Below are 22,261 nucleotides of genomic sequence, written 5' to 3' on the forward strand. Positions count from 1 at the left end.
ATAAGGTAACCAAATTTTTATTAAATTACAAAGCATGATTTCAGAATAAAAGTAGACCCCAAAACATTAGATTTTAAAAATTAATTACATCACTTGAACAACATTTAGTGAGAAAAGGGATATTTTTATTAACTTGCTTTAATTTTAGCTCAGGTAAATGTATGTGTGTTTTCATTTTGTGACTTCTTGGTGTCTGAAGACTAATTCTGGCTCTTTTAGTTGGCAGATCTTTTCTTATTTCAAATATTCTAGTTTCTACTTCTGGACTTTGATGTATCAAAATCCCAGACTTTTAGAGGTGAATTTATCCATCTTGATCTAAGTAAAAAGATGTAATACTGAAGTACCAAAAAATTCTGTTTACAAAGTCATCTCATCTTTCCGATAAGCATCTTCCAACACTTTGAGGATATATGTAGACTAGTAACATGCATAAATACACAAGTGTGTGAAAGTACTTACAACTTTTCAAAGTATACACTTTACAAAACATACATTTGTTGAGCCAGAAGGCAACTGTATAAATTCAATACAGAGGTTTTAAAAGTATTTTCCTGCACTTTTAAGGATACACTAAGTTGGGAATGATGATGAAAGAAATGTTTTTAATATTGTAACACCAAAATAAATGCTGTTTACCTGAAATAATGCAGCATGGAAATTAAAAAGTTGAGCTTTTGTGCTGATGGACAGAATATTAACTCAGTATGGTATAGCTGGTTAACTTGTACACTCCCCCTAACAGTATTTTTATTCACGGGGGGGAAAATTACTTCTGATTAAACAATAATAAACGCACGGAAATTTTGCTTAAATTTTGGTTCTATGTAGCATAAATAATAACAGGGGTATGTAAGGGGGGAAAATGGAGATCACTGGCTTAATTAAATTTAGATTTACATTACATTTTTACCTTTTTAGTTACCAAAAAATAAGGGAAAGATATAGCAAGAGGGATTACGTGACTATGCAATTTGCCCAAGAACACACAGCAAATGAGAAACCGTGAGACACCTATTCCAAGGTTATTTTCACTACATCCTAGAGTTTCTCTAGTTTCTCTCAATCATAATTTACCAAGACAGTTAATATCTCTAGAAACTGTCTCAGCAGAAGTATGAAATATATACACTTCAAAAAGAAGGTCGGTGTAGCTGCAGTAAGTGGAGGAGGGGAGAATGGTAAGAGATGAAGTCAGAGAGGAAAGAGGTACAGAACACTGAAGGCCGTGGGGAGGATTTAGGGTCTTACTCCGAATGACACAGAAGCCATTCTACAAGACAGAAGTAGCACAGTCTAGCTTGTATTTCAAAACATGACACAGCTCTTGCAGAGACAGTAAACTGTAGGCAGGTACACTGCAAACAAGAAAACCAGGAAGGGACTTTCAATTGTTCAGGCAAGAAAAGATAACAGATTAGAATGATTAGCAACAGGCGTGAGATTCAAAATACATTTTAATGTAGTGCTGGCGGGCTTTGCTGATAGAGGGTGCTGTGAGAGAGAGTCAGTAACGGCCTCAAGATTTTTCCTCTGTGCCGCCAGAAAAATGGAGGTGTCTTTAAATTGGTTTGGTAATGACTACATGTTATGGATAATAGGATAACTGTTAAAAATTTAAAAATAAATAAATGAAAGAAGGTGGAGAGATATGGACAAAGAGAGGCTTTACATGATTTAGAAATAAAATTTGTTCTGTCAAAAGATTAAAAAAAATTCGTACTTCCAAAAATTTAATGTCATGTAAATGCTTATGACTTGATGTTAACAAGAGAGGAAAATGCAGGATATAAATGTGCATAAATGGCACAAATCTACTTTCATCATAGGCAGTTATATAGAAATATATTCACAGGGGGAGGAGGGAAAGACCAGCCAGAAATGCACCAACATGGTAACAGGATGTTTGTAAAACAGGACAATGAATAATTTTCGTTGCATGTTTTTTTTGTGTGTGTGGGTTTTTTTCAGTTTCCTAAGATAACACTGCTTTTATAAACAGAAATGACAATATATATTTTAATGAATAAATTATCTAAGAAGACTCTAAAATAATTAAATGATCATGCTATTGAAAATTTTATGCATCAGATTTTTTTAAAAATCCTTATTTATTTTATGTGACAAAAACTCATAACTAAGTTAAATTAGAATAAATGATTTAGGAAAATTACCACTTTCTGCAGTTTGGAAGAGAAATGGGTCACTAAACACTCCAATGCCAGCACTGTTTTCAGCAGCCACCTGGAGTAGATCAAAAGAATTATGCTCAAGCCTTCTGCTCTCTAATTAAACAGAATCTGAAATAATAAAACTTTGACTTGTATTATTATTTGGCAAATGATAAAGACACTTTTCCTTCTAATTCCCATAATATTCCCAAAGTGTAAGGCACACATTTTCATTTCCCCTAAGGATATATTTGCAGCATAGTTTAAATCAACAGATTTCTCATATTTTTAATAGAAAAATTAATAATCAAGTTTTATAGTCTATTAATAGTAACAATAACAATGGTTATTTATGGTGCAACTTCTATGCAGGAGGAAATCTTCAAGCAATTTTACAAATCTCATTTTAGCCATATAATCAAAACGTGAGGTATTGTCAACAATTTATAAATGAGAAAACTAGTTGAGAGAGGTCAAGTATCTTGCCTGAAGTCCTATAGGAGGAAAAAGTGATAGAACCAGAATTCAGTCGACATTGGGCTTATTTTTAAAGCTCAACCTCTTTCTACTATAATCACTCTATGCAAGACACTACAATTATTTCTGTAACAACTACGAGACCATAGCTATGGCATCTGGCTTTAGAGTTTACAATTTAATCAGTCAAATGAACACTCAGGAAAACACTTCTAAAAATAAGCAGGTGTAATTAATCATTTAGACTAAGGATTCTAGAATTTAAAAGAAAGGAATGTTCTTTTTGACTTGGACAGCTAGTCAGACTAGACTAGGCAGAGAAAGCGTCATGAAAGAGATCAAGACTCTTAAGGTCTTTCGAATGCCATAACTGGAGTCAGACAACCTTGATTTAAATTGCAGCTCTTCCAATTCTCAGATAAGTAGATATGGTCAATTAAGTTAACTGTTCTAAGTCACATTTCCCTTTTTTTAAGATGGGAATAATAATGCATATGATAGGATTGTTCTGAGGACTGAATGAAATCACACCTGTAATGTAGTTAACAGGATTTTCCCATTATCACGTAGATTTGATACCTACATTTGAAGATGTCAAATGTCACGTGCCAGATACCTTTTGGAATTCTGTAATGACTAATATTTATTTGAACATCATAAGAGACACAACAATGATTTATAAAGTGTGGGGTGAAAAGAAGAATAAAGTCTTCCCGATAGGGCCTGAAATAAGAGAATTCAAAGGAATAAAAACTTAACAAAAGGAAAACAAACGATTCAATTAAAAAATGGGTAAAGGACCTAAATAGTTACTTCTCCAAAGAGGACATACAGATGGCCCATAGACATATGAAAAAATGCTTAACATCGATAATCATCAGAGAGATGCAAATTAAAACCACAATGAGGTATCACTTCACACCTGTCAGAATGGCTCCATCAACAAGTCAACGAACTACGAGTGCCGGTGAGGGTGTAGAGAAAGGGGGACCTATTGCTGGTGGGGATGCAGATTGGCGCAGCCACTATGGAAAGCAGTATGGAGGTTCCTCAAGAGATAAAAAATTGACCTGCCATTTGACCCAGTGATCCCACTTCTAGGAATATATCCTAAGGAACCCCAAACACCAATCACAAAGAACTTATGCACCCCTATGTTCATAGCAGCACAATTCACAATAGCTAAGATCTGGAAACAGCCCAAGTGCCCATCAGTAGATGAGTGGATAAAAAAGCTGTGGGACATTCACACCATGGAATACTATGCAGCTGTAAAAAGGAAGGATCTTATAGCCTTTGGGACAGTATGGAGGGAACTAGAAAGTATTACTCTAAGTGAAATAAGCCAGTCAGAGACAGACAAGTACCAAATGATCTCACTTATATGTGAAATATAATAAATAAAAAAACTTGATGAACAAAGTGGATCCAGAGACATAGAAGCATGGAACAGACTGAGGGGTCTCAGAGGGATAGCAGGGGGAGGGGGGGTGTGGGTGGGAAGAGATTAATCAGGGAACTTGTATGTTTATGGGCATGGCCCATGGACACGGACATTGGTGTGGGGAGGGCCTGCGGGTGGAATGGATGTGGGATGGAGGGGATCAGTGGGGTTAAAAGGGGACATCTGTAATGGCCTCAACAATAAAGATAATAAATACATAAATACATAAATAAATAAATAATAAAACTAATTTTAGGTAAAAAAAAAAGGAATAAAATTTCAAACGCCACAAAAATAGATCAAAATAGATCCAAGCAGAACTAGGTTGGCTTACCTTTCTGTCAGCAATAGCTTCTTATGTCACATTAAAATTTAATCTTTATTTATTACCTTCAACAGGGTATTTTCACATATAAATTAATATGAATATGTGCTTGTTTATAGAAAATATCGTTAGTATGTCATTTTCAGATGTCATTGAGAAAAAGGTTTCCCCCTCTTTAACCTATTTCTGCAATGAGATCGCCATCACAAATCTTTGATTTCAATCTCTGCATCAGTAAAAGTTTTTTACTTTTCTCATTTGGGAGATTCCCTACTATTGGTATATGCTCTCCAGTTCTTCTTATGTTCTTTGATTTCACAAATAGGCATGCTTCTAGTAGGAAAAACCTTCCAGGCAAAATCTCTTTCCATCATTTCTTACCATCTAGAAGGTCATCCTAGTTATGTATGATCACATATTTATGTAGCTCTTATAGATTTTTTTCCTCAACATTCAATTACCTACAAAGCTCAAAGAACTTTTGATGCTATGTTGAAAAAAGATAAGGCAAGAAGATATCTGAACCCTTTACTACCCCCTAGAAATATCACAGATATCTTTTCATTGTAAACATTTTCATACAGCCTAATTAATTTAGGATAGTTTTCATAAGTTCTTCTTTATTTAATTTTCAAATAAGATGTTAAGTTTTGCATATTAAATATTATAAAGGACTAAAAATTTTTGTAAGCACATATACACAGTAAATTACTAGGAAATATTAGTGAATGGAGCTAATTTGAATTCATGGTTCTTTAAGAAACTGGCTCATTAGTAACTTCCGTTCCATTATCCAAAATTTTAATAACAGACGTACCAATACAACAGGATTAACAGAAATATAACAAAGCTAACTTTGATTTTAATTAAAAAGTAGAATATTTTCTCTTATAAAGCCTAAATTATTTAATTTAAACTCCATTTATTCTTTGAAAAAGTCACTAAGCTAATGTTTTTAAAAATAGGTAAATGACATAAATGCACATAAAAGTGAAAAAGAATTATAACATTTCATGTGTTTGTTTTAAAAGCCCCGATGGGCACTGAGGTCATGACTCAAATTGTCATTCTTTTCAGGCACTTCTTTTGTGAAGAAGTAAAGGTTTGACCAGGTGGGAAAAGTTCCTTCACTTTTAAAACAGATGAAATATTTGAATACTGAGTAATTATTATCAAAATAATTACCTTGATTTCATATGTTGTGCCAGGATTAAGATTAGTAAGAAGAACTTCCAGGCTGTCCGGCTTTGCCCTAACTTGTGTATATGCTGTTTGCATCCATGGGCAAACTTCCTTGTACTTTACAACGTAAGAGAGAATCCTGCCATTTGGGTTAGGTGGTGTGTTCCAAGACAGGAGAATCCCAGCAGATCCCACTCTTTCTCCTGCCAGGAAGACTGGAGGCCCCGGTTCTATTTTTTAAAATAAATCATGTTGTTAAAAGGTCAAACAATTATCGTATTTTCACAACCATAAGTAAGAAAAGTATCTGCAAATGTAGACTTTTGAAGTTCCCAAAGACTAATGGTCACTTAAATGGGAGTTTATTCCCCCCTAGAACTTTGCTTCCAAAAAAAGAGAAAGAAAAAGATCAAGTGCTTTGGGAAATACCTAAAACATTCCTTTATAAGAATGAAAAAAATGGAATGCTACTAAATACTACATGCCAAGGATACTTCTGATGCCAGAATATTTTCAAAAGAAACTTCCTTGTGCCAGGTTTATACACAAAAACTAAGAAAACAAGAAATAGTCTTACAAACAGAATAATTCTTCCTTAGCAAGTATAGGGAGTTTATTTTCAGGTTCTGTGTTATTTAAATATTGCCATTAGCAGTCTCTGATCTTTTTTCACAAACAAATATAGAATAATTATCTTTAGTCTTTGAAAGAAAAGGAAGCTAGGGAACCAGTAAAATGCAGGTTGTAAACAGATCACTTTCTTGAGTTTCAATTTTGCTTTCATTACCAAGCTGCTTTCATGCATATAATGCACATGTAGCTAACATAAGTATTTCTATCCAATAGATTTATACTGGGCTCCAAATACTTCATTTAAAAAAAGGTAATTGAAAGCATATACTCACTCGTTACATTCGTTGTCACGGTTCTACTGACAGGTGAGCTGTACGTTGTAGCAGAAATGGAAGAGATGGTTACATCGTACCTAGTACCAGGAACAGCGCTGGAAACATCAACCTAGAACACCAAAAACAAATAATTGCAATAAAACTCTTCCTGGAAAGCAAGAAAGCTAAAATAATGAATCCATCACAATCAGAAGAATATGGTAACTTTACTGTGTAACTCTGCACTGCTTAAAATATCACGAGTTTCACAGTACTAAAAAATACAAACATGTTCTATCACATAATTATTCACTAAATACAAACTTACAAAACATACTGCACTGTCAAAGCTAAATCAGTACTTCTATCTAGGCTAGTTCACTGCCACAAGAAACAACTGTTTCAAGAGTCTTAAGAAATCTGTAGCCCATTGCTCAGCCCTAGTTTTCAAGAGTGTATATGAAATACCTGTGTCTCTGAAGTTCCAATAAAAACTAAAAATAAAAGGATAAAAATATCCATCATTATTACATTTTTCAGGCAGTGGAATCACATTGATGGCTCTGGAGAGAAACGTTGCCTGCATTAATGATTTAAAGACAGATCCTCCTGGCAAGTGCACAATTAATGAGCCTGGATTACTCAATAGCTCTGCCCTTTCTTTGTTAAACTATTCATGAACCCTTGGATGGCTGGCTGTAGGTTCAGGGTAGACTTTAAAAAAAAAAAAAAAAAAAAAGGGCATAGACGTTGCTAAGGTAACAGTCCACCCGATGCTGAAACTTAAACTCATCAATTTCGCATCTGTGTTTTTGTCTTCATCCTCTGCCTTTAAAAACTCTCAAAGGAGTAAGTTTTCACGGTGAGTGAGTTTCATAGAGAACTTTCCTAATAGGACCAAATATAAATACAAGTTGGCTCGACAAGTGTGATAATGAAAAATATACCTGATACTCTCCACCTCCCAGATCTCTGATAGTAACAAAGCCGCTGTCAGGAACCAGGTCCACGTGAAACCCTCCGGCGTGGCCCGAGCGCAGGCTCCAGCGCAGAGAAAAGGAATGGGCGGAAATATTGAAGGCGCTAAGTTGCTCGGGTTTTTCCGGTTCTGACATGGAAAAATAGAGGTTTCACATACGGTTATTCTCCTAAAGCTTCAAAGGAAAAAATGAAAATCGATAGTCTAAGGGTCAGGTTTCAAACTAATCACGTTGTTAGAAAGCACCAAGTCCTTCAAATTATGTCTAGCTATACGGAGGTGTTAGGTATGAGTATCGTATCTTTAACAAGAACTAATTTTTAAGTATAATTATCAGAAATAGTATATCGATATAGGTATCTGTTTCTGGAATATTTTTTAACCTACTAAAATCTGTTTGTGGACCATAGTGTGTTTTAAAGCTAGGTTCTAATGGAAAAATTGAGTCATTTTTAGCTAAGTAAGTACAAATTATCCAATTACCTGGATATTTACCAAATTGAAGACAATTGGGAAAAATATAACCAAAATCGGCCAGGCTTTTTAAAGGGTTACAAATCCTGATAAATATTTAGTTGTGTGTTTCTTTTAAAGGAAAGCTAAGTTTTCATGGGGGAGAGGAAGTATGATAGTTTTTAAACAGTAGGTCCTGATTGTCCTAGCTATTTCAACCCTAATTTTCTACCTTTGCTTCCTGTTTCTCAAGTTTTGCGTATGCCGCCTGTATCTCCTTGAAGGGCGTTTTGTACATAAAGTTCTTCGGACTGGTTGCCAATGAGTCGGGATTTCAGGCTGCTTTATCTTTAGTGTGGATTTCAGATGAACAATATATGAGAATTTATGATGCCAAGTATGTGAAAACGTACCTGATACAGATCCAATGTAACACTATTTCCAAAAGAAAGGAGTCTGGGATTAATCATTGACCTCCACTTACCATTTTAAAGCCCCCCTACCGGAGATGATTTGAACGGATATAACTTTTAACAAAAATTTCCTAACGAAACTGACAATGGCACATTGCACAAAATAGAAATCTTAACAGAACAAGTCAGTTTCTCTTTTTAGGAGAGGTGGGGGATACTTTTAGAATGATTTTTCTTTACCCCTTTTGAACAGTTCCTTTAATGCTTATAATGTTTCCCTAGTACCTGAAACTGATCAATCAACTTCCACCATGACATTTTCAAAGATACAGTCATTCTCTTGGCATCATCTCCAAACTGTCCATGTAGCAAGTACTGTAGTTTTATAAAAACCTCTAGAAATATAGTAATCCCGGCCAGTGTGGCTCAGACACCAAAAGGTGTCAAGTTTGATTCCTGGTCAGGGCGTGAGTGGGAGGCAACCGATCGATGTTTCTCTCTCACATTGACGTTTCTTTCTATCATCTCTCTATCTTTCTCTATTTCCCTTCCTTCCTCTAAGATCAATTTTTTAAAATTAAGAATATTGTAAACACAGGGTAAAAGATCAGAGAAATACCCAGCTTGTGATGGGTACAATCCCTTTGCTCTTCACAGCGGCTGGCATTCATCCTGGGTCATTCTGCACTCGGACCTATGCCCTCGGTATGCTGAGGCTTGAGAGAAGAGAGCTTCACTGTCCTCACCAGCCCACATTAAAACAGACAAAAGTCTAACATGACAAAAATCCGATTCACTGCTACTAACAATTACTGACTTACATGAGGGTAATACTATTGCTTCAAGGGTCACAGAAAATAACTGATATCCACGAAGTCTTAGGTAAGAACCTAGAAAAAGACCTCAGCTGAGACTTTGCAAGAAAAAGGAAGGTCGGAGCAGTGCAGTTCTGCTTACTGAGATGGTGGTGAGATAGGATGCAGTTTCCTAGACTGGGGTTTAAGGTTACACACCGAAGAACTCTTGGCGAAGAGTGAAGTCTGTCTCACCAAGAGGAGGAAGAATATATTTGTCTGGAAATTCGCCAATCTGATCAGGAGAGAAGGCCTGAAAACTTCAAGACGGTTTGGTAAAGACCTTTCAAAGCAGAGTGGGTGGAAGCTCCGGAAATGGGCAAAGTTTAGAATAACTGAGAAAAACCAGCCCAAGTTCCTGGGATCACATAAGAAAGAAAAACAGTCTGATGAACATGCAGGCCGTAAAAAAGATTTCAGATTTTTCTTCCTCCCTAAATACAATGAAAATTCATCTTTTTAGAAAATTTTCTTTTTAAACTTTAAAATTGTTTATTTCTGGGATTTTTAAAAAATTTATTTTTATTGTTGAGAGTATGACAGATGTCCCTCACTTTCCCCCTCTACCCGGATACCGCTCATTACTGTCTGTGTCCATGGGTTATGCATATACGCATAAAAATTCTTTGGTTAATCTCTTCCTTTCCCCACTTCCCTCTGAGATCTCTCAGTCTGTTCCATGCTTCCATGTCTCGAAATTTTAAGCAGGAAAGCAACCTGGTCTGTTTTTGTTGTTGTTTTAATTTTAAAAGATTACTCTGGAATGGTATATGAGTAGTGTATGATTTGGAAAGAGGCAAAAATGGCTGTGAGAACCCCTGGCCAGCTAACTCGGTTGGTTGGAGAGCCGACTCGATGCACCAAGGCTGCAGGTTCAATCCCCAGTCAGGGCACACACAAGAAGCAGCCAGTGAATAGGTGGAACAAATCGATGTTTCTCTTTCTCTCTCCTTCCTTTCTCTCTCTAAAATCAATTTTAAAAATGGTAGCAAGAAGCCAGTTAGTGGGATATTGTTAAGTCTGGGCAAAGAGGAGTGAGCCCTGCCCTCAGAAAAAGGTAGTGGAGGTGGAGCAATGCTTAAGTCATGTGGAAGAACGCAGCTTTTTGTATATGAGCTGGAAGATTCAATTAACTGAAAGTAGACCCTGTGTAAATACATGGTCTGCACTCCATGGAATTTAGTCTCTCAAAAGTTAGGAAAATATGAAACAAAAATATTACTCTCAACCTAATTGTAACTGTTAAACAATAAACACAGAGGTGGGTATGTTTGGAGTTTTAAGAGAACAAAAAATCACAATGTACTCCATTTAATTAGGGTTAGCAAAAGGAATTCTAGGATGTAGTTTGATATTTTTTTAGACCAAAAGATAATCTTCAGAACCCTAAATCCTTAGAATTTAATAGATGTCCTGTGATCAAACCACTTTGTCAAATAATTCCTTTTTTACACTAAATGGCTTCTTTTATTGCAGGATATCTCAGAGCCTTAAATGTGCTTAAATATGTCTCTTATGTTTCTCTAAACCAGTACTGCCCAATAAAAATATAATGTAAGCCACACCAAAAAAGTAAACAGAAACATGTAAAAATAATTTTAGTAATATATTTTACTTAACCCAATATATCAAAAATATCATTTCATATATAATCAATAAAAAATTAATGAGATGGTTACTTCTTTTATACTGTTTTTGAAATCTCATGTGTCTTTCACATTTACAGCACATCTGAATTTGAACTAACCATATTTTAAGCTTTAACAGTCACATGTTGCTAATCACTACATACTAGTGCACCCTAAAGCATTTCCCAACCTTCTCCTTGACATTTCAGTAAATTTACCTAAACTGCATTTTGAAAAGCTGAGAAAAAAACAGAAATATCCTTTGATTGGTGTCTGTAAGGGAAAACAGCTCAAAAGAGTTGGGAGAACCTCAAAAACAAAATTCTGATACAAACTCTGGTACATTAACCTTTGAAAAAGAGAGTAGAAATATAGGGTGTCCCAAAAAATGTATACACACACCGAATAATTATAAAGGCAGTGTTTATTAAAATACATTTCATTTTCAAAATTGAGCTATCAGCGGTTAAAGTGTGTATACATTTTAGGGGGACACCCCGTAGATTCAAAATGGAACAGTACATGGAACACCTCAGTAGATTCTGACTCCTAAAAGACTGCATACAAAGTGAGACCAAAATGTTACATAGCAGAATATTCACAAAAGAGTTGCACAAACCTATCAAAGCAGTACCAAGAAAACAAAAACCTACAATGCACAGCTTTTAAAAAATAAAATGTAAAGACTTAAAATTAAGTTTCATTGCATTATTACTAACTTTTATTACTTCCTTTGTACCAACACTGTATATGATAAGCTTTGAATATCATATTTAAATTTCTGTGGTTAAATCATAGGTTGGACATAATATATACTATGACCAATGGGATACTCACGCACTGGACATAAAAAATAATAAGAACTAACTCTTACCAAGTTTATAATACACTATACACTGTGCTAAGCACTTTCACACATTGTTTTATGTAGCAGTAATAACAATTCACAAGTAGATACTATTATTATTGCCATTTTAAAATGAGAAAATTGAGGAACAAAGAATTTAGGTAACTTCTCCAAGGTCTCAAAGCTAACAAGTGAATGGTAGAGCAGGATTTAGATGCAGGATCAACAGCTTCAGAGCTCAAGCTTAATTAAGATTGTAAACCTTAAAACAGAGATGATCCTCGATTACCCAGGTAGGCCCAATCTAAACACACAGGCCCTTAAAAATAGAAGAGAAATCCCTGGCCAGTGTGCCAGTGTGGCTCGGTTGGTTGGGCATTGTCTGGTGCACTGAAAAGTTGCTGGCCCGGGCTGGCGAGGGGGGTGGGGGAGTGGTCTTGATCCTGGGTAGGGGGCATGCAGGAGGCAGTCGATAGATGTTTTGCTTTCACACTGATGTTTCTCTCTCTCCCTCTCTAAAAAAAAAAAGGGCAATAAAAAATATATTTTAAAAAGTGGGAGAGAAAGAGAATAGTCAGATGTGACAGGAAAGATGGCAGTAGTGAGTTGAAGCATGAGTGCAGCTCAACCTTCCTTTGCTGGCTCTGAAGATGGACAAAAAGGATCATAAACCAAGAAAGGAGGCATCCTCTAAACCTAGGATCAGTTTTCAGCTGACAGCCATCAAGAAAATCGTAACCTCAGTCCTATAACCATAAGGAAATGAACTCTGCAAAAAACCTGAATAAGAGAAAAAATAGATTTTCCTTTAGAACCGATAGAAAGGCGCCTGGCCAGGCGTGGCTCAGCGGTTGAGCATCGACCTAGGATCCAGGCGATCGGGGTTGGATTCCCGGTCAGGGCACAGGCCTGGGTTGCGGGCTCGATCCCCAGTCAGGGGTGTGCAGGAGGCTGCTGATCAATGACTCCCTCATCATTGATGTTTCTACTCTCTCTCCCTCTCCTTTCCTCTCTCTAAAATCAATAAAGATATGTTAAAAAAAAAAAAAAAAAAAAGAACCTACAGAAAGGAACACAGCCCTTTTAATACTTCGATTTTAGCCTGGTGAGATCTCTGTTGGACTTATGACTTATAGAACTGTGACATAATAAATCTTTTTGTTGTTTGGAGCCACTAAACATGTGTTAATTTGTCAAACACAGTGTGTAACAGCCACACAACATAAATGTCCACAGACTGAGTTATCATTACATGTCTGCTTTGGATCGTCTGTCGAATTCACAACCTTAAAGATCACTTAAGAGTAAGGATATAAGGGGCATAAATGATGATGGCAAAAATAAAATAATAAAATAAATAAAATAAAAAATAAAGAAAAAAATATTTTAAAAAGAGTAATTTAACGAGTTATTGCTACAATCATGTTTTCTTTTGAAAAGTTTAAAATATTGATAGGTTTCACAGCTTCATCTGGATTTTAAAATGATGCTTTAAATTATTCAGAATAGGATTTTGTTATCTTCTCATATAAAAACAGCAAAATCCTGCAATATCGAACTGCTTACACTTCCACAAATACACCCGATCATTTACACCTCCATAATTCTGCATAGGCTGTCCCCTCTCTCTGCGAGGCCTCCTTTCCACACACCCCACATGCCCTCTAGTCTTATCAGAAAACTCCTTACCCTTTGGAAGGTATTACCAGGCTCAAAGAACCTTCTCCATCCATGTTGTGGAAATAGTCATTCCCTTTTCTGTGCAACCACACTGTTTGAACATACTTCCATCACTTCACCTATTAATCTGACTTACGCTATGTGTTTCCTCGCTTCTATTCTTTACTACTCTATGCACATCCTAAGACTATGCTTTTTCATGTGTACAGCACATAGTAGGGCATCAAAGATAAAGAACAAGTTTTTAGGAGAATGGATGACCCCCAGATCAACACTAATTTCACTAGCTGGGCCTCTAATTTGATGTGAAACTAAGTATAATATTGGCTACATGTATTGAGCACTATGTGCCAGAGACTGCTTTATCCAATTTACATTTTAGGTGTGTTTTCTCAAAAACCCTCAGAATAGTCCAACAAAATGAGTACTTTTTGCCTCTGAAATATTTTATAGACTGTAAATTTTCAAATTTAAAAAAATGCATTGAAATTTTATCTTGAACAGTACAATATGCAATACAAATGTGAATTTTTAAAATATCAAAAAGAATTTGTATACCTGCAACAATGCTGATAGATATTCCAGATCCTTCAACATTGCCTCTCACTCTGTGTACTGTGATGTTATATATTCCACCAGGAGTCAGATCTGTAACTGTGTACTCAGTCATCATTCCCCAAACGAGATACTCTTTTGCAAATGTTCTGTTTGATACATAAATCTTGTAGTGAGTAAAGTTGGTCTCTGTTGGATTCCACATTAAATGTGCAGAAGTAGTATTCACAGCTTTTAATGTTAAGCCACATATCTTAGATGGTTCTATAAAAAAGGTAAATTATGTGTAAATATAATTGTACATATATATGAAAATATAGCAAACATGAATAATATAATTTAAACACCTATGTAATAATCTTTAAATTTATTCATGTATAATTTCCTGTATATTCAGTTCTGCAAATTGAGAATTAGAATATTATATGCACAGAGAGCTAGATAGAGATATATCCGAGTTTTAGTTTAAGCGGCGTATTAACATCCTCCTTTCATTCCCAAGTATCTTTCCCTAACCAATCATAAATCACTTCCAATAGTCATTCTTTTAGACTGTGTCTCCTGAATGCTCATAGCCAGAGTCATTCTAATATGATATAAACATAGGTTTATTAGCTACCACCTAGCAGTTAGCTAATGTTGAATGAAGACGACACAGAACAAATAAGTTAGAGAGGCAGTGAGGAACAGAAGGGCATTTTCAAATGTGGTCTCATTACATCAAATTTTTTAGTAATCTTATATATATCACTGCATTTCAATCCACTCATCAATGGAAGTAATGCTGTTTCTTGAAATATTGATCTCCACTGAGAGGGGATCCTACAGACCTCACAGTCTTTCACAATAATTGTTGGTAACAAATACTGTAACTGCTCCCAATCCCAAAACATTATGAAACAGATTTACAATGAATTTACAAACATGAGGGAAAAGAAGGTAGAAGTTCTCTGTTTATCAAAACCCTACATCAGGAGAAAATAAATTGTGCTTATATTATTATGAAATATATATACATGCATATATACATGCACACATGTTCCACATATGTAACATATATCATTTACATATGTATATGTTGACTCCAGATTTTTAAAAACACTCTATGTAGTTCCCAATACATTTAAACATAACTATTTTTTTAGTTCATATATTTTTAAAGAGTTCTCTTAATATATGTTTATGATCATTATTCCTTTATTTTTAGGCTTTGTGTTTTAAAATAGCTTTATTTATCCTGAGCCAAAATACTTTCAATTTTTTAAAACTATAAAGCAAAGATTTCATTCATGATATATCCTTACTTGTAGTCACTGTTTTCATTACAGATACACTGTAATCTTGGCCTCTAACTGTCTTCACATGAAACATGTAGTCCGCACCGGGAGTCAAATTCTTTACTATGGCTTTGTTTCCATAAACAATTATTTTAAATAGCTTTTCCTTTCTAGATGTCATACAGTAAGATACCTAGAAAGAGGAGAGATTAAATTTATGTTTTTCATGGCTTAAAAAGTATTTACTTAGCACCAACTTTGTACTAGTCACATTCACATAAGTTGCTACTGTGAGCTCGGGGCCGTGATCCTTCCTACCTTCACCAAGAAGTAATTTGGGGCCGAGTAACAGTCAAGTTCACACCGTAATAAGCACAGAGGACTGAACTAGAAGTTACTCACTAAAAGACCAACAATCTCAAAACAGTTTTTCCATCTCATTTCCATATGCTCTGACTTACATGTGCATACACAATAGATTACTACAGAATGATTAGGGCTTTCCCTGTTGGTTGCCTGAAAGCAAACAAATATTATGTAATGTTGCATAACCGCTCTCCCAGCTCCCTGTAAGCAGAAGACAGGAGGGGGAGAGGGCAGGACCTACCAAAGTCTCAGGTTTCCAGCCTAGGGAAGAACACCAGGATGTTTTCCCGGCTGCCCGAGAGGTGGGAAGCAGGCCTTCTGCCCATTCCCTACGCTCCAGCTAATGAGCAGGGCCCCCCGTGCATCCCCGCCATAAGCTGAGGGTGCCTGCTAGGGAACACAATACCGCCCAGTAGGTCATGTACTCAGGGAGCAGATGTTTTGCTCATGTGTCTGGCTGATCACAGAAAACGAAAATTAGAAAAAGAGAGAAAAGAAAAAATAAAGAGCCATGGAGCCATTTGTATACCCACCCTTGCCCTGACAAAGATGCCAGGGCCTCCTGACCACAGAGGGAGGTCAGGCTCGAACTGTCTTCCCAGTACCTCACCCAAGACGGCTGGCCTCTGTGCCAACAGACCCCAGCAGCAGAAAGCAGCAGGACATAATGCCACAGGAAAGAACTGAGAGGGGTTTAAACAGGTTGATCCAGAGCTGGTCTGTCATGTCAAAGAAGTGGGCAGTGGAGATAACCCCCAGGACCTCCTGGGGGCTCATGCATGTGCCTCAGGAGAGAGCCAGTGTTTGCAGGAATGTTAAACAGATGTCACTGGGCGTCAGTCAGCGTTAGTCAGGGGAATAGACGAAACCAGCAAGAGGGAGAACAAAAACAGACACCGGAATAAAGGCGGCGCTTCCATTTTTGGTTAAATGAATGAATCACAAATGTCACACCTCATGCCAGCCCATCTTTTATCATAACCTGAGCCAATCAATTTTTCATTAAAGCTTTGAGAATTGGCATTGCCTTTAGAAATTTTCAGTGGAGTAATCTGATAGTTCCAATACCTTGGGGATTTTTTAATCATTAAAGGCTACTTATAATGATCTTTATTCTTTTTCACTCCATATTTCATGTTTGTAAAACAGAAACACATTTCTAAATGAGAGCAATCACATTAGTTTTGTGTATTATTTCAACTTTATTATGCTTTGAAAAACACTGTTACGTGGTACGAGTGAAACAAATTTTCTAATTTTCTAAGCAGATGCGTTTATCACTGTCTTGTGGGGAGAGGGTTTTGTTACTGGAGGAAGATGATCATTAGGTCTAGAAGCATATCATTGCTTATTGATTTAGAAGGTGTCACTGGCAATCACCTGCTGGTCCGGCATATGCAAAGATAGAAGGAGTGAGTAGAGTGCTGAGTACTTCTGGTCTGTAAAAGGATGGTAGGGCAAAGTGCCATGTGATTGTAGAAGAATATTATCTTAACAGAGTGCTAAATTCAGACATACAAAGTCATATTAAGGCACTAATGAAGGGGTAGAAGGAAAAGAAATTGTCTAGGTGATCTAATGATGAAAATAGGTAAATTTCAAAAAATGAAAAATAGAGGAATGTTTCCCAATTTATGTGGATTACACATACCTAACAGAAACCAATGGGGGGAAAAACTTAATTTGTGCTTTATGTCTACTTTTAAAGCATAGTTTGAAGACCTAGGATGATTAATTTTAAATGACGAGTAAAATGATCCCAATTATGCAAGTACACTTTGCTTAGCAACCAGGATACTGTTGCTTAATTCATTAAAATTTAACAAATAATCTCATTGGTTGAGTAAGACTAGGATAAGCATTAGTAATATAATATAGTTAATAAAAATAACCTGAATCCTAAAGATGAACATGATCGCTTAAAATAAGTTTCACTTAATAACAGATACATAATTTATAGTCTCTGGGGGGAAAAAAAGTATTCATTTATATAGTACAAAGTAATTCTATAGTTACATATTTTATCCAGCGACAAATAATTGTATGGCCTCAGTTAAACCCCACGGAAAGATCATTCCTTTGGGCATTTGCTTTGAAATAATGTGAATCAGAACAGACAAGTGTAAAAAAATGTGGACCTTTTACAGTTAACTTTTAAAAAGCTTAGATTTTTCACTAGAGAATACCTACACTGAATATAGGAGTGAACTGAATCATTCTAAAAGGATAGAATATTTCATGAATGATTTATTATTAAAGATGCCCCTATCACTGAATGACATTTACAAATAACAGAATTCTCACCCCTGACTTGGTGAACTTGGCAGTGTAGAGTATCTTCTCCTCTTTTCCATGCGTCTGAATCCTACCCATTACTAAAAGTTCATCTCAAGTTCCAACTTTTCCTGATAATTATATTCAGTATTGATGTCTTCCTCCGTTATCACCCCAATCATATGTGAGAACACTGGTATTCTAAGTTTTATTTATTTGCCAATTATTTATAGAGCATCTATTTTAGGGCAAGCACTAATTCTATGTACTAGGGATATTATAGTAAATGAGAGAAAAGGCTTCTGATTGTAGGAAATTACATTTCTAGTGAGAGCACCTAACAATAAGCAATTCAATAAATAAATGAATGAGATAAATCAGCGACACCAGGAGTGAATAGAAAGAGCAGTTTTATTTAATTTCGTAATCAGGGGAGAATATGAGATGAGAATATAAGGTATTTGAGCTGTAAAATCAATGATAGGAAAAAATTAACCAAAACTGGAGGCAAGATATCCATGTAGAATAAATGTTAAGCACAAAAGCCTTCTAATGCGGATGTGCTTGAGGAACAGAAAAAGCCAAAGATGATCTCAACATAGTAACTAAGTTGACAGGATATATAGATGAAGGTCCAATTGGATGAAGTCTTGGAGACCACCGCAAGGAGTTTTTTGTGTTGTTTTTTTAATCTTTATCGTTGAAAGTATTACAGGTGTCCCATTTTTTTCCCCCACTGACCCCCTCCATCCAGCTCCCCCCTCTCCCCAGGCCTCCTATGGAGGGTGTTAAACCAACGAGAGACGCTATGTTTTTAATAGTTCTCTCTGGCTCTTATGTGGAAAGTGTACTTGGAAAGTATTCAAGAATGGAAACAGACCAGTTAGGAGGTGAGAGGCTATTATCTGTCACCGAGGCTACTAATCTCAGTAAGAAATGGTAGGGCCTAGGACAAGAGTGGTGCAGTGGAGATGGAGAGAAGTGGATACATTAAGGATCTGTTTTAGAGGTAGAAGTGGCAGAACTAACTAGCTGAGGAACTGAGGGATGAATGAATGGGGAGAATCGGCGATAACCAAGCAAGTGATCGCAGGACTGAGTCCTTTCCTGAGATGGAAGATACTGGAAAGAGCAGGGGTGAGGTCACAAGGGAAAGCCTTGCAAGCCATGGTAAGGAATCTTTGAAGAAACACAAAATGATATGCAAGGGAAAGGGTAAAGAGGGATTCACATTAAAATTGAGCTTCTTTGATTATGAAATGTAAACAGCAAAAACTTTAAAGAAAGAAATAGTAATAATTCAATCATTCACTCATCAAAATATTTATTGACTTCTGCTATTTGTCAGATACTGGCCTCAGTAATGGTACCAAGAGGTGATCAAAGCAGACAAAAGTCTGCCCTCACAAATGCACATGACAGAGCAGTTGCCAAACACATTATCTCACTGAATTCCCTCAACAGTTCTACAGAATAATAATAATCTTCACTGACAGATGAAAAAATAGGACCAAAGGGTATAAAAACTTGCCCAAGGTCTCACAGTACAGGTGACGTTGAGATTCAAAGCTGTTCCACCATACCGCCTACCACACCTTGTAAAATCACAGGACAGCTGAACACAGGCATGTGTCTCTAAGGTGCATCGTATTAGACGGCTGGCCCTTGAGGTCTGAAAGATAGAAACTGTGGACAAGTATACAGTAACTTCTGAACTCTACCCTTACGGAGAGCTAAAGGGTTCCTCAAGGACACGGTGACGTTAGCACAGGTACGTCAACAATAGCGATACAAGATAGCGTGATAAAAGCAACACAGAAAAGGTTAAACTGAAGTTTCACAAAAGCTTTGTGCAGGGAAATGTTACTCCCTGATGATGGGATCAGAGGAGGTTTCAAGAAAGTAGGATTTGAGCTGGGCTCTGATGGGTCAATTTTTGCCATCTTCCATCTTATCATTAAATTCAAATGACAACAGTCGCTCTCTGTAACTGTGAAGCCCCTTGTTACACGTGGCCATTGAGTACTTCAAATGTGTTTTGTTGGAACTCAGACTTTTTTAAGTATAAAACAGATACTCGGTTTTGAAGAGTTAGTATGAAAATAATGTAAGATATCTCATTAATAATTTATATATTGCTTACATGTTAATATTTTGAATATGTTGGAGTAAATAAATATATTACTAAAATTAATTTACCTTGTTTCTTTTTACTTTTTTACTATTTCTATTAGAAAGCTTAAAATTACACATATGACTTTCATTTGTGGCTCACATTAGATTTCTACCAGACATCACTCAAAGTTCATAAAAATAGTTAAAATGCATACGAAAGGAAATGGTGAACCTCCCATAAATGTTCTATGTCAACTCTGATTTTTTTCTAAGTTCACAGTGAATTCTCTTACGTCTTAAATATGCAAGTTAATATTTATTTTTATGCTCAGAATAGATTATACCTTCAGTTCCATCATTACAGTTCTGAGATTCTATTTAAAGATATAAATATTTTTGCACTTGCAGTACCCATGAAAAAGGAAGACAGCAATCTAATACTTTCAGAGGATTACTAACTAGAACAAATATTCGGTGTTTAAATGAATTTCACAGTTTGTCTATATTAATAAATGTCCCTTATCTTTTGAATTCTCAGAATGCTGAGCAAAACAAAGTAAGGATTTATTTTTCCCTTCCATTTGTTTTTCTTCTCACTGCACCCCTACATGAGCCTATCCCCTCCAAGGAATCCTCAATGTGTTGTGAAAACCTATTGTTTAAAGAAAACCTTAGTATAAAATTTATTACCAGAATATTTTGCATAAGTATATCACTAAGAGTTTAATTCTTCTTCTGCAAAAAAAATAAAGTTGGAGTTGATGTCCTACTCTCATAAGAAATATGATACTTGTGTTCTTATGTTCTCTCTGACATAGACTTTAATGACCTTGCATGCCACATGGATTCCGTAATTTCACATTGGTAGAGAACTTTTAGATAGTATGGTTTTCTGAGGACCCTTTATATTTCAGTAGTGGAACTGACAATACTTGGTGACTTAAGATTTTATTTAAGACAGTTCCTTTGGAAATGTGCCTTGGTTAATCAACCAGACCTGAACACAGCACCCTCCTTCCTTTTGTTTTAGAGGATTTGGGGACTTGATCTTACCTCTTCCAGTCTTTATTGAGATATTGGTCTAGTAACTATCATTCTCATATATGCAGGTCTTCTAGACTGCAGGTAAGCATCGCGAAGACAAGAGTTCGTTGTTGAAGTATTAAAATTTTTGAATATTGAACGTTAAATTTGTTGACAACAAAATTGTTTCTGTTCTAGGAATCTTTCAACTTAGCCTGAAGGCATACATAATCCCCTCATCTTTTAAAAAACAAAGAAGCAAACAAAAACTCCCCTTCACCTTATTTCTTCTAATCTTATATTTTAGATAAGTATAGTATGTAATAAAAAGCTAACTATTTTTTATGTTGATAACTTTTACATCCCTGCTCCTCTTTCCAGCCTATTCCTCATCCAGACAATCAAGATAAGAAGGCCTTAGCTCCTTTTGCCTCCTAAGCTCAGGGAAAATTTCGAACAGCACAGCCTCTAGTACTTCCAGGAAGCCCCTACATCCTACACCAGTTCCACCCTCTATCCACAGTAAAATCCAGAAGCCAACTCCTTTTCCCTTCCAGTTGCTTCCCTTCTCACTGCACCCCTACATGAGCCTGTTCCCTCCTAGAAGTCCTCAGTGTGTCGTGAAAACCTAACGTACTTGATTCCTAGTCATAGAAGAGTGTGTTGTGTCAACTGCCTTCACAACCAAAACGTTTCTGGTGGGCAATCACGTCTGCTTCTGAGAAGACATCAAAACAAGTGTATTATATAAAGACTATGACAAAGACATGAAAATAAAGTTCTGTGGGTCAGAGAAGAGAGTAACCATTTTTAGAAATAGTTTGGGAAGCTACCCCACTCCCTTTCAAAAAATGGTGAGAGTGAAGAATATATAAATGATCATTTAAGGCAGGAAAAACAACTGTACAGCTATATCTCAAAGAGGTGTGCACTATCAAAGAAAGAAAAAGATGTCTAATGTATTTACAATATGAGCCTGGAATTTAAGATGAGTGTAGGTAAAGGTGCTGAGATTATGGTTCAACAGATTTAGAATTGTTCTGAAGGTCGGCTTGACTCTGGGGTAAGAGGGAGCCAACAGCAACGGTAAGGGCCTTAACTGAGGCATATAAAATGGAGATGAAAGGAAGGGAAGAATTTTTACAATAATTCTAAGTTAGAATCACTATAATTCTGTGAACAAGTACATATAAACATGAAAGAAAGAGAACAGTCAAGGGATGACACTAAAATTTCTAGCATGGAAGACTGATAAATGTTGTTCAAGGGAACTTTTATAGAGGGAATGATATCTGAGTAGGGATTGAAGAA

General features: G+C 36.1%; 1 protein-coding gene across 1 annotated transcript in view; it reads right to left on the reverse strand.

The window, feature by feature from the left end:
- The window catches only part of PTPRQ (protein tyrosine phosphatase receptor type Q), a 238,901-nt gene that overhangs the window by 184,209 nt on the left and 32,431 nt on the right, over nt 1-22,261 (reverse strand). The window contains exons 17-22 of the mRNA XM_081127762.1: nt 15,200-15,365; nt 13,899-14,159; nt 7,434-7,594; nt 6,505-6,616; nt 5,603-5,829; nt 2,175-2,244 (exon numbers count right to left, since the gene is read on the reverse strand). Of these exons, the coding sequence (XP_080983888.1) occupies nt 2,175-2,244; nt 5,603-5,829; nt 6,505-6,616; nt 7,434-7,594; nt 13,899-14,159; nt 15,200-15,365 (997 nt within the window). The remainder of the gene's footprint in view (nt 1-2,174; nt 2,245-5,602; nt 5,830-6,504; nt 6,617-7,433; nt 7,595-13,898; nt 14,160-15,199; nt 15,366-22,261) is intronic.

This window comes from Miniopterus schreibersii, assembly GCF_964146895.1.
Source record: "Miniopterus schreibersii genome assembly, chromosome: 2".
Lineage (NCBI taxonomy): Eukaryota > Metazoa > Chordata > Mammalia > Chiroptera > Miniopteridae > Miniopterus > Miniopterus schreibersii.